Below are 18,240 nucleotides of genomic sequence, written 5' to 3' on the forward strand. Positions count from 1 at the left end.
GCACACGTTTAATGTCATGATGCATTTGCTCCTCAAGCAAACCTTCAAGTTCTCGTATCGAAGGTCGAATTTTGCACTGCCTGAAGTCAACAACAATTATCTTCTTTCGTGTCGGCGGTAGCTTTTGTTCGTTTGGTTCACTCATTTCGAGGTCACTACACAATACTGTACTTGGTTTCTTCTGTCCCGAACGTAAGCGGTTTTGTTTTATTGACTGACTTGGATGAGATGTGAAAGCGAACTGAATTTTCAAAATTGGCTGACACTCGAACTCGAACAGCACCTTCTACGATTTTATGTCGTTTTTGTTTAATACCAAACCTAATCCAGTTTCCATCCTAGCTACTGTCAAACCGTTTGTTTGAAGCTAGTTTCGAACCTAGTTTCAGCGTTGTTGCGCTGAAAATCGAGTCAGTTTCTAACCTGGTTATTTTCATCTTCTTCATTTCTTCCTTTAGGATAGCAAGTTCATTTCTTAGGTTGATGTCAGAATGAGCGCGGAACGCTGACCGAAGCGAAGCGATTCAATGCGATGTACTGTTTTCGCATCGCATTCACTCTGACAGGTTTACTTTGATAAAATGCAACTAGCAGCGCGCGTGACGCTTTCACTGTGACAGCAACCTTACACAGAAAACACAAGCGTACTTGCGATTTGTAGCTTTAGAGATTAGAATTAGTTCCAAATAAATAAATGCTAGCGAAGAAAGCCGTGCACGTTCGGCGCAGTGCGTAGCGAGAGATAAATTCAAATCGAAGATACTGTATTTGATATTCGTTAGTGTGATCCTGAAATGCTAAATAATGAATCAATCAATTTTCCAATGAGACGAGCCACATGTCATACTTTTTATTCGACTGTATAGTGAGTTATGAACATGTTATGATTACAAATTTCATTATATCTATGTATTCACTTAGTTTAGAAAACCCGATTAAGTATTTTTGAAACAAACAATCTTTCCATGTCAGGACTAGAACATATAACGCCTGGCTTATTAGACCAGTGTCTTATACTTTAAACCGCAAATTGAGTAAAAACATCTAGTGCAAAAACCGGACACGAGTTTTGCTATGAAAAAATCATTTAGAAACATCTTTTTGGCAAGAACCGTAAAAAAACTTAGTCAGCCGAAATGAGCGTTTTTATATTGTTCTTGTATATATAGTTATTTTGTCGACATTGGTGATAATCTAGGAATCATTTTCTTTCTGTTTTTGCAAAGAACTAAAAAGTGGTACTGGTATGGGAGAAATCCTAGCAGTTTTTCCGATTCGCCAATGTCTTCAAGTGGCATATTAGTTTGAAGTTTTTATGGCCATGAATTTTCATCATCATTTCTTCAAGCGGAAGCTTGCATTCAATATATTTGATGATCCTTCACTTAATATCGTTGTCTGCAAAAAACATTTGGTTTCCGTATAATAGAAACTACTGCCCAAATTTATTTAATCGCTGCCAAAAGGATTAATTCATGTGAACTTTGAAAAGTTTGTTGATCGAGCCTTCTTTTTCCAGGCTCAATACTATTTTGAAAATGTAGATGTTTCAATCACTGCAAATGTATGTATTGGAAAAGTGTGAAATCCTACAAAATAGTGTTGTGGATGACTTGCACAAAATCAGTTATGTTTTTAATAGAAATATGGACAGATTTCAAAACTCTAAGTTCTACACTGAGAACAAAACCTTTTTAAAACTTTAAGCCGTTTTTCTAAACAAATTTTTGGGTGTCTTTTTATAGAAAACTTGGACAGTGAAAATCACAATTTTCTCAGAAAAAAAGAAGCTCCGTTTCTTCACAGCAATCAGATATACGGACTCACATATCAGCTGTGTGTAAAATTTGCTCAATCTGCATGGCGAACACTTGCAGATGTCACCATGGTCGACACGAGGTGCCACAACGATTTGGGAGTCGCCTTCACATGAGACACAAGTTTGGATGCAACATTCACTTCACGTTAGATTTTTGTTTTGCTGTTGGTCGAAATGACAAGTTCGTTTTTGATTTGTTCCAATCGAATTCTCGTGTGATTTATGCGACATGGAAAAAGTTGCCTTCAACGCTTAGGAAAATCGTGTAATAAGTGTTAAAATTGTTGTAGTTAGAATATTTCTATAACAGGCAGGAGGATTTTGCTATTGTTCCGGATTGTAGTGAAACGTTTTGAAAGATCGCGGCGAATAGTCAAGTAGGTGGCAGTAGTGTTTCCAACGTATATCAAATTTGTAATTTACTCATGATTTAAAAAAAATAGTTCGAGTCTGTATATCTGTTATCTGTGGTATTTGTCAATAATTATACAGTCAAGTAAATTTCCTTTTTCGAAGAACCTCATCACTGGGATTTTACTCTTAGGATACATGCTAGCAGAGCGGTTCCACCGAAAGCTTCAATTTATTTTCCTATTTTTTTTATTAGGCTTGAATTTTGCATGTTTTCTTCATGATCATAAAGTACAATTTGCATCATCAGCGTGCCATTTTATCTATAGCACAAATCTAATTGCAGTAATTTCTTGCAATTTTTCATAATGCTATATCTCATCAACAGTTTTTATATAACTATTGGGACTCTATGGAGAAAGCAAATATCGTGAAAAAAAGTTGTACTTTTGCCTTTCTCATATAGAAAGGCTATGCAATCACTGCGAAAACCGACTTTTTAACCCAGGCCTGGATGGCCGAGTGTCATATACCATTCGACTCTCTCGACGAACTGAGCAAATGTCTGTGTGTCCGTCCGTGTGTGTGTATGTGTGTATGGATGTAACAAAAATATGCACTCACTTTTCTCAGACGTGGCTGAGCTGATTCTCACAAACTAAAACTTAAATGAACTTTAACTCTGAGTAGAAGAACGTGTCGGGAGTGGTTTCAACGTTTCGAAAATGGTGATTTCGATGCCGAAGACAAACATGGTGGTGGAAGAGAAAAAACCTTCAAAGATGAACAACTAGAAGCGTTGCTTGATGAAGATTCGTGCCAAACCCAAGAAGAGCTTGCCGAATCGTTGGGAGTGAGTCAGCATGCCACTTCGAAACGTCTCAAGGCCCTGGGTATGATTCAGAAAGAAGGAAACTGGGTGCCGTACGAGTTGAAACCGAGGGACATCGAGCACCGTCTATTTGTATGTGAGCAACTGTTTCAAAGACAAAATCGCAAGGGGTTTTTACATCGAATCGTAACCGGTGGTTCGATACGATAATCCTAAACGCAGAAAATCATGGGGAAAGCCCGGGCATGCTACTTCGTCGTAGGCAAAACCGAATATTCACGGCGCTAAGGTGTTGATTTGTATTTTGGTGGGATCAGCTCGGTGTGATTTACTACGAGCTCTTAAAACCAGGTGAAACCATCACAGGAGATCGCTGCCGAACGCAACTGATGCGCCTTAGTCGCGCGCTAAAAGAAAAGCGGTCACAATATCAAGAGCGACATGGCAAAGTCATTCTCCAACACGACAATGCTCGGCCTCACGTCGCAAAAGTGGTCAAAAAGTACATGGAAATGCTGAAATGGAAAGTCTTGCCCCACACGCCGTATTCCCCAGATGTCGCCCCTTCTGACTTCCACCTATTCCGTTCGATGGCACACGGCCTGGCAGATCAACATTTTCAATCCTTCGAAGAGTTGGAAAAATGGATTACTTCATGGATAGCGTCAAAAGAGGACTCCTTTTTTCGAGCCGGGATCCGAAAATTGCCGGAAAGATAAGAGAAAGTTGTCGCTAGCGACGGACAACACTTTGAATAATACATCTGTATGCACTTTTTTGCAATGAAGCTTTTAACTTTGGAAAAAAACGGCGGAAGCAAAGTTGTACACCTGATATAAATTAGTAATTGATTTAAGCACTCAAAATTTACCCTGGGTTTGATGTCAATTTCTCAGACGAAAACGACATAACATGGAATTTCATCCGAACTCGCATGACACAAGATTAAAGCATACCAATTAAAGCTTCAAATCGTTTCATGGCACTTTTTGTCTTGCGGTCTAGCAACAACCTACCTCTAGCATGCTACGCGTAGGACTGAAACATTAGCTATAATTTCGCTTATATTTATAGATTCGCGTGCTTCCAACAACTTCGCTTTTGCATGCTTACTCCTTCAAAATTGTCGTCTATTAATCAACATTTCAACGATATACAATTAAAAATACATGGCTATGAACAATCTAATCAATACGTACAAATATTTCCAATCAAATGGTGACATAATATTAATAATTGATACAAAATTGACCTGACCACATTTCTACGTGTATTTTTCCTTGATTTTCTAATTTGCACCTCTATATAGAAAATAAAAATGTGTTCCACATTAAAATAATAACTGCTTATTATATTTTTATTTGGGTTTCATTGCTATTACATAGTATCTTTTGTATACAATATACATAATAAATGTTAAAGTAGATTTTAAATTTAAATCAGGTTTTGCTCTTGAAACCTTTCGCTCCTATGATATGGACAGTATTGATTAGGAGAGTTAAATTTAAATGAAAGGTCTTATGGTCCCATACGTAATTCCTGAGTCGGACTTTCGGTTCCTAAATCACAAGCTGATGAGTGTTGCTAATAAGCTACGCCTTTCCTATCTGACCTTTAATCTTTTTCGAAATTCTAGTTTCGTGAGTTGTAAAATGATGAGTGTTAAAAATCCCACCTCCACATGGTTGATGACGAAAAAATAGGGATAGTATAATCAAATACAAATTATAATACGGAGTACTCCGACAAATTTTCAAGGACACATTTTGCATCGTGCGGTACATTGTCATGATACACTGTCAGAGTGACAATGTACTTTAACGAATTTTCCATACAACTAGCAACGCTGAAGGGTAGAAATCAATTCGTCATAGTTATTGTTTATTATGATGAAAAAGACGGAAACAGATTTGGTTTCGAAGCGAATAGATAATCTGATGCGCCAAAAAGTGGAACATTTCACTAAGTTGTACCCTGCAGGGAGTGCGATACAACAGTGTGACGGGCCAGATTCTCAACGGTTCAATTTGAACTCGTCATTTCGGATTAATAAAATCTCGTGATGTATCTATGGTGAGTATTTCTGAAATACAAGAGCATTTAACTTCGCTTGTAATTTATTGGAAACTTTTTGTATGCAGTTTCAGTCACCTAGAAGGCTCTAATTAATTTAACGCAAGAATCGCGGTCGTGCAAAGCGTGATTTGATGGAATCGTCTCTACCGGCGTCCGCAATGAACGAGACTTGCACACTTCAGCCACTGGAGTCGTTTCCCGTTGAGATCATCTGCCAGCGTCAGCCAAATGCGGACCGCGTACCCAATATTATAATTTCTATTAGTGATAATACGAAGTGACTTACCAGGGCTGTTTTGTGTACTCTAAGCTCATCAATTTTGACGACCTAAGTGATATACTTATCATCTTCATTCAGTAAAAACCATTCAAGCGAAGAGGTTGTGTTTCGATTGTACTGGCTCGTGAGTTAACGGCTGCTACCGAGACAATTCTAAGCTTCAGGTAGTTAAACTGCCCATAGCAAACGCAATATTCGGGGCGTTTCCCGACTGGAAAGCTAGCAACGAAGGCCATCCCGTTCATACGCACAGAGGTGTAGAGACACAGAGGTGCGAGAGCATAGAAGTGACGAGTCACAGAGGTGCCATCGCATAAAGGTGCGAAGACGAAGGGGTGCAAAGGCACAGAGGTGCTAAAGCAACCCAGTGCTGATCTACCAGGTACCAGAATTTGTACGCTGCGTAGGATCAAAAGAGACGGCATATATCGCGAGGTGCTACACTGCAAGCATCGCATTTGATCGCCACCAAGAGCAAAAGCACTGTACCTGGGGTCAGGTACAGCAAGTGCAGTGGTGTTCACAACGACGGCAGAGCAACTGAGATAGCAGTAAACGACAGAAGACTGCCAATTGGAAACAGCAAAAGACTGCCAATTGGAAATCGTTGGAAGAGCTTCACGTCGTTCTTCACGATAAAGGAACAGAGACATCAGCTACAAGGTAGATTTAATTTAATTTATTTTTTATTTCTTATATCTGAAATTTTACTAAACATAAGTTTTTATTTTGGTATTATTAATTTACAAAAAAAATTTAATGTAATGGATGATCTCATGGAAGATCATCCGAATCCGATTCCGGATACTAGTAAAAGTTTAAATACTCCGAGGGCTAAACATTATCCACAGGGTACCACTGGGCCATGGATAGTCTATCTTCGAAAAAAAGAAAAGATTTTAAACTTGATGCAAATTACAAAGGATTTGACATCACATTTCTCTGAAGTTAAAGAAATCTGTAAGGTTAATAGAGATAAAATTCGAGTTGTAGTTAACGACTTGAAACAGGCAAACGATATTGTAACCTGTAAATTATTTGCTATTGAATATCGAGTTTACATTCCATCGAAGGAGGTAGAAATTGACGGTGTTGTGACTGAAGCAAGTCTGACAGCAGATGATTTACTTAAAAATGGAGTTGGCCGTTTTAAAAACTCCATGCTTGAGGGAGTTAAGATACTCGAGTGCAAACAATTGTACTCAGCATCTATTGTCGATGGAAAAAAGTCTTATCGTCCCTCAGATTCGTTTCGCGTAACATTTGCCGGATCTGCATTGCCTAGCCATGTCTATATCGATAAAATTCGTCTTCCTGTTCGGCTTTTCGTACCGCATGTTATGAATTGCACGAACTGTAAAAAATTCGGACATACAGCTACTTACTGTAGTAATAAGTCCAAATGTATCAAATGTCAAGGGCCTCATAAGGATAATCTTTGCGATAAAGATGTTGAAAAATGTGTTTATTGTGGGGAAAGCCCTCATGATGATCTTTCAGTGTGCGCTGCATTTAAGCTGCGTAAAGACAAAATGAAGCTTTCTTTAAAAGCACGGTCTAAGCGCACATATGCAGAAATGCTCAAAACGGTCATACATGTCTCCCCTTTGGAAACCGAAAACGGTTTTTCAAATCTTGCGGAGCCAGAGGAATCTGACTCTGACGGAAATAGTGAAGATACCTCGTTTGTCACTCCTCAAGGGTCTGTTAAGAGGAGATTAACAAACCACAAAATACCAAAAAAGACACCTAAAATTATACCTTCAAAAAAAGATCCCCGTGTTAAAGCTAAAAAGCCAAATTTAAAACCAAAAACTGTGCCTCCTGGTTTGTCAAATTCACAAACCAATCCAGGAACTAGCTCAAGAAAAGACAATAATCCAGTGGGCTCCATTTCACATTCACCAACAGGATTACTGAAATTTTCGGAAATTGTAGAATGGATTTTCGCTGCATTCAATATTTCTGAACCTCTAAAGACCATCATAACAGCATTCCTTCCAATAGCTAGAACTTTTTTGAAACAGTTATCAGCTCAATGGCCAGCTCTTTCAGGTTTTGTATCATTTGATGGATAATTTATCATCCGCCGCAAATGATTCAATCACTGTCCTGCAGTGGAATTGTCGAAGCATCATGCCAAAACTTGATTCATTTAAAGTTTTGTTGCATAGTCAAAAATGTGATGTATTTGCTTTGTGCGAAACATGGCTTACATCAAACATAGCCTTAAATTTTAATGACTTTAACATTATACGTCTCGACAGAGACTCCCCGTATGGTGGAGTGCTTTTAGGAATTAAGAAATGTTATTCCTTTTATAGATTAAACATTCCTTCGACTTCTAGTATAGAAGTTGTTGCTTGTCAAATAAACATTAAAGGAAAGGACATTTGCATTGCTTCGGTATATATTCCTCCAAGAGCTCAAGTTGGACAACGACAGCTTAATGAAATTGTCGAAGCCCTTCCTGCTCCACGTTTGATTTTAGGAGATTTCAATTCGCACGGAATGATGTGGGGTTCCGTTTACAATGATAGCAGATCATCTCTAATATATAATATTTGCGACAATTTTAGCATGACGGTACTAAATATGGGTAGCATGACACGGATCCCAAGACCTCCTGCACGTCCAAGTGCATTAGATTTATCTCTTTGTTCGACTTCAATTCGACTAGATTGCACCTGGAAAGTATTTCCTGATTTACATGGTAGCGATCATTTACCAATCATCATCTCAATTAGCAGTAACAAAGGCATTGCTAATTCAGTTAATATTCCATATGATTTGACAAAAAATATTGACTGGATTAAATACCAAAGTAATATTTCAAGTGTCTTAACTTCAATGGAAGAGCTTTCCCCACTTGAAGAATATGACTTCCTCGTTTGTTCGATTCTGGAGGCCGCAGAACAAGCCCAAACCAAACGATTTCTTGGTCCATCGTCTAACAGAAGACCTCCAAATCCTTGGTGGGACAAAGAGTGCTCAGATGCTAAACACGCGAAACAAAATGCTTTCAAGACGTTTTTAAAACGAGGAGGAGGAACTCCTCAGAATTTTGAAAAATTCTTGGTTTTAGAAACCAAGTACAAGAACATACTTCGGGTTAAGAAATGCAGCTATTGGAGACATTTTGTGGAAGGTTTGTCAAGAGAAACCTCAATGAGCACTCTTTGGAATACGGCCAGACGAATGAGGAATCGTAACGTAGGAAATGAGAGTGAGGAGTACTCGAATCGATGGATATTTGATTTTGCGAGGAAAGTTTGTCCAGATTCCGTTCCTACGCATAGCATTGTTAGGGAGTCTTCTTCAAATGATGATTCCATTGATAGCCCCTTTTCAATGATGGAATTTTCCATAGCACTCATGTCTTGTAACAATAACGCTCCTGGATTGGACAGAATTAAATTCAACTTGGTGAAGAATCTGCCCGACCTCGCAAAAAGACGTTTGTTGGAATTGTTCAACAAGTTTCTTGAGCAAAATATTGTTCCACCTGACTGGAGACAAGTGAAAGTTATCGCCATTCAAAAGCCGGGGAAACCAGCTTCCAATCACAACTCATATAGACCCATTGCGATGTTGTCCTGCATCAGAAAATTGTTCGAAAAAATTATTCTACGACGTCTCGACACTTGGGTCGAGACGAACGGTTTGTTGTCAGATACTCAGTTTGGCTTCCGTAGAAATAAAGGGACGAATGATTGCCTTGCATTACTTTCGTCTGACATCCAAATTGCCTTCGCTCAAAAGCAACAAATGGCATCTGTATTTTTAGACATTAAAGGAGCATTTGATTCAGTTTCCATTGATGTTCTTTCAGACAAGCTCCACCAACATGGACTCCCAGCGGTTATAAATAATTATTTGCACAACCTTTTGTCAGAGAAACGCATGCATTTTTCACATGGCGATTTGGCAACAATCAGAATTAGCTACATGGGTCTCCCGCAAGGCTCATGCCTCAGTCCGCTCCTCTATAATTTTTACGTGAATGACATTGACAGCTGTCTAGTAACCCCATGTACACTAAGACAATTGGCAGATGATGGCGTGGTTTCAGTTACTGGATCCAAAGCTATTGATCTGCAAAAACCATTGCAAGATACCTTAGATAAATTGTCCGTTTGGGCTGTTCATCTTGGTATCGAATTCTCTGCGGAGAAAACAGAGCTGGTCGTCTTTTCAAAAAAGCATGATCCCGCGCAACTTCAGCTTCATATGATGGGAAGAATAATCGAACAGGTTTTGACTTTCAAATACCTCGGGGTGTGGTTTGATTCCAAATGCACGTGGGGAGGACACATTAGGTATCTGATAACGAAATGCCAACAAAGAGTAAATTTTCTTCGAACAATAACAGGGTCTTGGTGGGGTGCTCATCCGCAAGATCTAATAAAATTGTATCAGACAACGATACTTTCAGTGATGGAATATGGATGCGTTTGTTTTCGTTCCGCTGCAAATTCTCATATTATCAAACTTGAGCGAATTCAGTACCGTTGTTTGCGAATTGCTTTAGGCTGCATGCATTCGACACATACAATGAGTCTTGAAGTTCTGGCGGGAGTTCTTCCATTAAAAGATCGATTTTGGGAGCTTTCATCACGCCTGCTAATAAGATGTGATGTGCTGAATCCCATGGTAATTAATAATTTCGAACGACTAGTCGAGCTTCGATCTCAAACAAAATTCATGACAGTATATTTTAACCATATGTCACAGGAAATCAACCCTTCAAGATATATTCCTATCCGTGTCAGCCTCCTAAATGTACCTGACTCAACTTTATTTTTCGACACATCCATGCAGCGCGAAGTGCGTGGAATCCCGGACCACCTACGCTCTATGGAAATCCCAAAAATATTTTCAAGTAAGTTCAGGCATATTAACTCTGAGAAAATGTTTTACACGGACGGATCGCGAATGGAAGAAGCGACAGGGTTTGGTATGTTCAACAATAATGTTTCGGCCTCATTCAAGCTTCAAGAACCTGCATCTGTTTATATAGCAGAGTTAGCAGCAGTTCATTATAGCTTGAATGTAATCGTCACATTATCTCCAAACCATTATTTCCTCTTCACAGATAGTCTGAGTGCAATTGAAGCCATTCGCTCAAACGCTGCTGAACCGTTTTTCTTGGGTAAAATAAAACAGTGTCTGAACGACATATTGAATAATAATTATCTAATCACAATAGTTTGGGTTCCGGCTCATTGCTCCATTCCAGGCAATGAAAGAGCCGATATTTTAGCCAAACGTGGTGCTATTGAGGGTGAAATTTATGAGAGACCGATTGCTTTCAACGAATTCTATAGCGCGTCTCGCCAAAGAACACTTGCCAGCTGGCAAGCTTCTTGGGATAAAGATGATCTGGGTCGGTGGATGCACTCAATTATTCCTAAAATATCGACAAAGGCATGGTTCAGGGGACTGGATGTGAGTAGAGATTTCATTCGTGTGATGTCCAGACTCATGTCCAATCACTACACGTTAGATGCACATCTCCTTCGAATTGGACTTTCCGAGACTAATCATTGTGCTTGCGGCGAAGGTTACCGCGATATTGACCATGTTGTTTGGACATGCGTGGAGTTTCGTGATGTCAGATCTCAACTAATAAATTCCTTGCGTACCCAAGGTAGACTATCCAATGTCCCAGTTCGCGACATTCTTGCTTGTCGTGACCTTCCATACATGAAACTTCTTTATCATTTCATTAAATCCATTGGAGTTCCAATTTAAATTTTATTTTATGTTAAACTGTTTTCTCTTCCATGAGTTCAACCAATAGCCAACTATAGGATATTGAATATAAGTGGTGAACTGATACAAACAATCCTGAAATAGTTATAAGATCATGTACAAAATAAATGTATTTTATTTAATGTAATTAAAATAGCAACTCGCTTGATAAAAACAGTGTTTAGATTAACTAATGAGTACCAACATACTAATATGATATTCGAAATGTATTAGGTTTAAACTACTATGTATTGTGGATGCCACGGCGAAGAAAAACTTATGTATATTGCCTATGAAATAAACGTATTTATGAAAAAAAAAAAAATACTTATCATCATTTTTTCATTCATACTCAATTGCATTTATATTATTGTTCAATAGGAATCACACGATCGTCAACACATTAAATTTTCATACTCGACCCTTCTTTTGAAATGCTACTTTTAAGACGAAATCAAAATATACGTTTTTTGTCTCGTAATCGAGTTTGAACATCATGAAATATGAAATAAACCGATTTTAGAAAAACATGAAAATGGATTTATTTGCAATTGGGGTCGCCTTCGACGGGCAACAATCTTGAACTTTACCGAAACGAGCGAATGGTATTTTTGCGATCAGTGAATGGATTTCAGCCGGACCATTCTAGTTCTCGCGACCCATGCTGGTCAAGATAACGGTAAGATTCGAATTTTCTTCGGCCCTAGCTCACAAGCTAAGCTTTTAGTCATCGCATCCATTATTTGTATTTGCTTATAGTATGTTCACATTAACGCTGATATCAAGTGATATACCGATATACTTGATATCCGATGATATCATGTGCGATATCACTTGATATCCCATACAATTTGATGTAAACGCATATCACCATTTTGGCATGATATCCGGGAAAAAATTTCAGTTAAATATCGCTTCGACATATTTTTTCGCTGCGATCAAAACTAAGTTTTAAGTATGTAAAATAACAATTCAATTGTTGTTGATAAAAAAAGTACTACTGATGATGATGGGCCAACTGATTGTTGCAGTTTAATGTACGATTCAGACGATCCGGCTTCTTCCGTCACCGTCACCGGAACGTCAGCCTGCGTCAAAATTAGTCAAATGAGTTTTCCCTTTTGGCATTCACACGATCCAGCAGAGATCCGGAACGTCAACGTCCGTCAACGGCAAGCTCCGTCAACATTTCTCCGAAAGAATATTTGACGGACTGTGATTATCGCACACATGCACGATTCATATGATTATGGTATTGAGCTGACGTTTGTTATGTGTGTATTCGGTGTCAAGATCCCACTCTTAAACAAAATATACCACATATAGGTAATTAAATTTATCAGTAGATTTGCAAAGTACGTTACGTTGGTGAGTGGAACTGTTTGTTTTGTTTTTCCTCTTTCTAGCTAATTTTGAAAGTTATTTATTCGATTAAAAGGTAGGAAAACAACAGATCGATTGGCTTCAAAAGCTCCCAGATTTTGTATTAGTGGAATAAAATTGTGCGAAACTAAGTTCTTCAAATTCTGCGTGTAAGAAAATGACATGACGGACACGGATAGGGAACCGGATCGTGTGAATTAGAATGACGGTGACGGACGTTGACGTTCCGGTGACGGTGACGGAAGAAGCCGAACGGTCTGAATCGTACTTAATAGAGCAACGATAAACAAACAAGTTTGTTTTGCACCGTAGCAACTAGCATAAAGCGTTGCCAGAAACGATATCCTTTCACATTTTCACACTATCGCAACGAAAGGGAGATATTTGCTAGGCTTACTTGTTCATGCTGTGAACCAAACATTGGCGATTCGTTTATATGGGACTTAGGGGTATTATTATTTGTATTTGGTATAATCATGGTTGGTATTAATATTATTCTGATTTGTTGGTATGTTTAATTGATGATCCAAGTCATTCACGGATTAATAAGTATGATAAGCCTAAAAATGCCCAGAAGAGTCACGATGATATTTTTGAAATTTTCTTTGGAGGCACTGAGTGCCCTCGTGTGCCCCCACAAAAAAGCCCTGCATATTTTTATATTAAAATGTCTCAGAATTTTGATAAAAATATTTTGAAATTATAAAAAGTCCAAATTTTTTGCTATTCTACCAACTTTATTTTGAATTTAACATTTTTTTTCGATTCCTTGTTCTTTTTTATGTAGGAGACTTTTTCTGCAAGAACATCGGTTGAAACACAAAAAAGCGCAGTAGCCAAATCGGCAGCATTTTAAATTTGAGTTCGGAGTTGATCTTTCACAGTCTTCATAATACCTACTGTGATATTTTATTTTAATTTTTTCACCAAATACTCTGGTTTACTGAGACTTCAACTGTGGTAAAAATATAGACCTGTTGATATTTTTTTGCCCAGATACGATTAATTCGATTATATTGTGAAAATGTGTTTTCGGTAAATATAATTTTAACCTGGGAGACTTTTATAATAATAAGCGTTTAGTTGAAGAGTTCTTATTATAAAGGAAAAAACATAACTTGATCTGTCTGAATACTCTGACGACGTTGAATGACCGGAAAATTTATGTTTTTGTTCCGGTTGTCATTTGTTCTTCTGATTTCTATTTATAAGAATGTTGAATATTACATAAATATGTAAGATTTTATTAGTGCATTGACCACCATCGAATGAAAATGTTAAATTTAAAATAAACTTGGTGGAAAAGCAGAAAAAGTTGAATTTTTTGAAGAACATTTTTATCAAACTGCAGAGACATTTTTACATAGAAATGTGTATGTAGCACGAATATTGCATTTCATTTTATGGTTGAAAATAAAAAAAATTATTTAGAGTGTTGTATTTTTCTTTCATCGAAATTTCAATCGCGCGCCAAAAATCAGTGACACTTCTCATTAAAAAGTACACCAAACATCACGTTTTGGTTCAGATTATTATATTTTGAAGTTTCACCAAAATCGAAGATGCACGAGTACAAAAGTGTGTCAGCAGTTGGTGGAATGACCCTTATACAGGGTGATTTTTTAAGAGCTTGAGAACTTTTTTAAACAATAAAACGCATAAAATTTGCAAAATCTCATCGGTTCTTTATTTTAAACGTTAGATTGGTACATGACATTTACTTTTTGAAGATAATTTCATTTAAATGTTGACCGCGGCTGCGTCTTAGGTGGTCCATTCGGAAAATCCGCTTTTTTATCGACAAATTTTGTTCAGCGATGAGGCTCATTTCTGGTTGAATGGCTACGTAAATAAGCAAAATTGCCGCATTTGGAGTGAAGAGCAACCAGAAGCCGTTCAAGAACTGCCCATGCATCCCGAAAAATGCACTGTTTGGTGTGGTTTGTACGCTGGTGGAATCATTGGACCGTATTTTTTCAAAGATGCTGTTGGACGCAACGTTACAGTGAATGGCGATCGCTATCGTTCGATGCTAACAAACTTTTTGTTGCCAAAAATGGAAGAACTGAACTTGGTTGACATGTGGTTTCAACAAGATGGCGCTACATGCCACACAGCTCGCGATTCTATGGCCATTTTGAGGGAAAACTTCGGAGAACAATTCATCTCAAGAAATGGACCGGTAAGTTGGCCACCAAGATCATGCGATTTGACGCCTTTAGACTATTTTTTGTGGGGCTACGTCAAGTCTAAAGTCTACAGAAATAAGCCAGTAACTATTCCAGCGTTGGAAGACAACATTTCCGAAGAAATTCTGGCTATTCCGGCCGAAATGCTCGAAAAAGTTGCCCAAAATTGGACTTTCCGAATGGACCACCTAAGACGCAGCCGCGGTCAACATTTAAATGAAATTATCTTCAAAAAGTAAATGTCATGTACCAATCTAACGTTTAAAATAAAGAACCGATGAGATTTTGCAAATTTTATGCGTTTTATTGTTTAAAAAAGTTCTCAAGCTCTTAAAAAATCACCCTATATATTGAAAGCTGTTCGTTTGATTTCGTGATAACTTGTCTATTATTTCGACAGACTTTGAAAATCAATGATTTTATTAATAATTTAGAACAATACTAAATAAAATAAATCAGTAATATAACCACACTTCGTTTCCTCTGGCTACCGCTATCTTTCATTCCAACCCACCTTCATTATGCACAAGTTTTGAACATATTCCAAGTCAATTTCATTTCCCGGTATGCATATCAAATGTCGGCACCGGTGAAGCCGTAGGCCATTTTTTTCAGTCGTCGCTGGATGGCACGAACCGACGAAAATCGTCAACTGTGGGGGCACAAAACGGAACCCAGGCTACTTTCAATTTAGTTCCGCATTTCAGGTTTTATCCTTTAATTGAGATTTCTAGATTGAGCGGATTAGCGGAAGCCTTGACATTTTTGGTTATTCAGTACTTTTATCAGGGTGGCTCTCGGTTTTGTAATTGAACAGGACCTTGTTTCAAATTATGTAGTGCAATTAGTTTTTAACTTTAATCCAAAGAATCTATTTTTCCAATCCAGTATTCATTCAGAAAATAAGATTTGAAGATGATACACAATAGAAAAAAGTTACTGCTCTCAACTGACGGCTAATGGTTAATAACGACAATAAGCAAGAAAAATATTATAATTGCGGTGATTCCAAGAACAAAACAATCAAACCATCTGCAATAAGTATTTGATTAGTCTTTGTGACCTGAAAACGAACCACCCAAAGTCGAGGTAGAAGCAATATTTTCCTGGCAGAAAGTCTCCCTCTCGGAGGGGATGAAAAAGCTTTACGCCAAGTTCAGCCTTTGAGCCGAGTCGAGCAGAAGCAGCTTTACTTACCTTTGTGCCACTAATCGGCTTAACGTATGGACATTTTTGAGTGAATCCAGTGGAAGTCCTTGCAATTGATTGTCTGATATATCCAACGATACCAACGAGTGCTGCATGAAGCTGAAAGAAAAAATGGAAAAAGAGTTGGTTACAAAAATTGAAATCTGTTGAGACCCGAATCCCACATCCAAGCCCAACACAAACAAACCCGAAACCGGCACCTGGATGACAAAAAAAACAGCCCGACGACAAGGAGAATATTTAATCGCATGCAAATTGAATTTCATCACCATTCAGGATCCAACTTCCCAACGGTTTTGGAACTCATTTCTGCTCTCATATACGTTGAAAAATCGGAATGATTCGAAATAGACTGTTTTCGGATAAACAAAAGACCGGAAATAAATCCTAAACATCCTACGAAGCTTTTTTTTTATTTCCGCCACTTTTTGCCATGCTGAAATGTCTAGTGCAAACAGCAGCAATCGTATCTGCTAGTCTGAAAGGAACGGAAATCGGACCGGTTGGAAACCTTCGATTTTATTTATTCTCAATATTTATGCCGCCCTGCGCTGCAAACCATTCACCACTACAGCACATTATTGGCAGTAGATGTTTGGTTTTTAGCAAGAGCCAAAAAATTTTGCCCAGTCCGGATCCAGTCCGATAAGGGAAACAGTTTGTTCTGACATATTGGTAACGAACCAACAAAGACGGACCGACAAACGCACGGACAAGCGTATTCCGAGAAACGGAAACAGCATCAGCAGCGGAAGAAGGTGCCAGCCAATTCCGATCGAACTGCTGCATCGACGAACTAAGGACTAAGGACGAAAGCAGATTTGATCCCATGGCCAGAATAGGATGCGGATGAGGAGGAGGAGGAGGATGATTTGGCCCAGTGTTTACTTATTTACACTCTTGTTGCAACAAAGAAAGGCAATGTGCATTCCCAGTGCCGGGGCTGCCCGGGAAATTGGTGCCAAGTTTCGTGTTGGAATTGCCAATAAGCACCAGCAACTGAAACGTGCCAGTGCACGGAGGAAGCTTCATGCCAAGTCATTTCGGAAGGGAGCTGTAGATTTACATAAATTACAAGTACTGATGAGAGGCGGTTCTGTTGGTGAACGTGTCGTTGAATCGGAAAGGATATTTTAGGCTTCCTCGATGGTTTGAGTGGGAAATCTGGTTATACATTATTGGTGGTAGAAAAAAATCCAATTGCATGCCAAGACTAACGTGTCGCGTAAATATTTCTAGCAGAGAAAGCAACGTGATTGGTTTCAGGCGAGAAAAAAAAATAATATGATCTCGAGTTTATGCTCAACTTTTCACAGGAAAAAAACTCTATAAACTTCAATTCTGTCAACGAAACACGCTTATATAACAAAACTGAAGTTTATTTGTTTTAAATTTATGATTAATTTCATCCCGATTATTTATTCGTTTTTTTTTTTCTTCAACTTCGGATCTGTGCTGTTTTCGATTTTTATTGCATGGTAAGTTTTCACTCAGCGATTTTGCTTTCGAGCAGAAGTGTCAGTCTAATGTTAAAGGTTGATTGCACTTCTGATTAATATTTTTCATTGTAGTTGCGTTTCGGTCAAGTCGTTTTCAATTCACTTTCGAACGAAAGTGCCACAAACTTCAGCTCAAAAATTAATTCCTAATATAAACCATTTCTTTGAGGTATATAAATTTTATTCAACGTATCGCGTAAGATTGTTTCAAATAAGAAAAACGTTAACCATTTTTTTTCCATCCACGAGAGCGTTGTTTTTTTGCTGTTTTTGGTAAAAAAGGCAACGCAATCATCGTGCGAACCGAAAGGTTGGGTGTCACATACCACTTGAATCAGATCGTCGAGATAGCAAAATGACTAGGAATCTGGTTGAACCTATTTCCACAAATTTAGATTCATAAACTGACTTCGACTACACCCATGTCGGATTCCATTTTCGAAATTACACGAAGTGGTGGTCAGTAACTCTAAAATCGAACTTTCATCGATTTCTCATATTAACGATAATCAGAAAGGCATTATTATACCACTACACTCCCCCACACCAAAGAGCTTCAATTTGTGAAGCACCCTGGTAGTGGACCCAAACTAATCTCAGCTCAAAGAAAAGAAAAAAAATTCTGGCAAAATACTACTGGCAAATTGTATTTTCATGATGTGCAATTTAGCATTATTAAAAAAAATATAGCGGAATCCCAGTGGAAATGATTTTTTTTTAAGAGATCCACAATGATACAGATTAACTAAAAAATTATACAAGAATAAATTTCTGTTGACAGTTGTAAAACAAGGAATTAATGTATGGATGGAACTACATTAATTAAATATCTCGCTCATTCTATGCTT

General features: G+C 38.1%; 1 protein-coding gene across 2 annotated transcripts in view; it reads right to left on the reverse strand.

Moving 5' to 3' along the window:
* The window catches only part of LOC131429857 (chaoptin), a 646,073-nt gene that overhangs the window by 194,226 nt on the left and 433,607 nt on the right, over positions 1 to 18,240 (reverse strand). For both annotated transcript variants that reach the window (XR_009229463.1, XM_058594269.1), the window contains exon 4: positions 15,882 to 15,992. Coding sequence is in view for 1 of the 2 variants with exons in the window: in XM_058594269.1 (XP_058450252.1) it covers positions 15,882 to 15,992 (111 nt within the window). In the remaining variant the exon portion in view is untranslated. The remainder of the gene's footprint in view (positions 1 to 15,881; positions 15,993 to 18,240) is intronic.

Source organism: Malaya genurostris, chromosome 2 (assembly GCF_030247185.1).
Source record: "Malaya genurostris strain Urasoe2022 chromosome 2, Malgen_1.1, whole genome shotgun sequence".
NCBI classification, from domain to species: domain Eukaryota; kingdom Metazoa; phylum Arthropoda; class Insecta; order Diptera; family Culicidae; genus Malaya; species Malaya genurostris.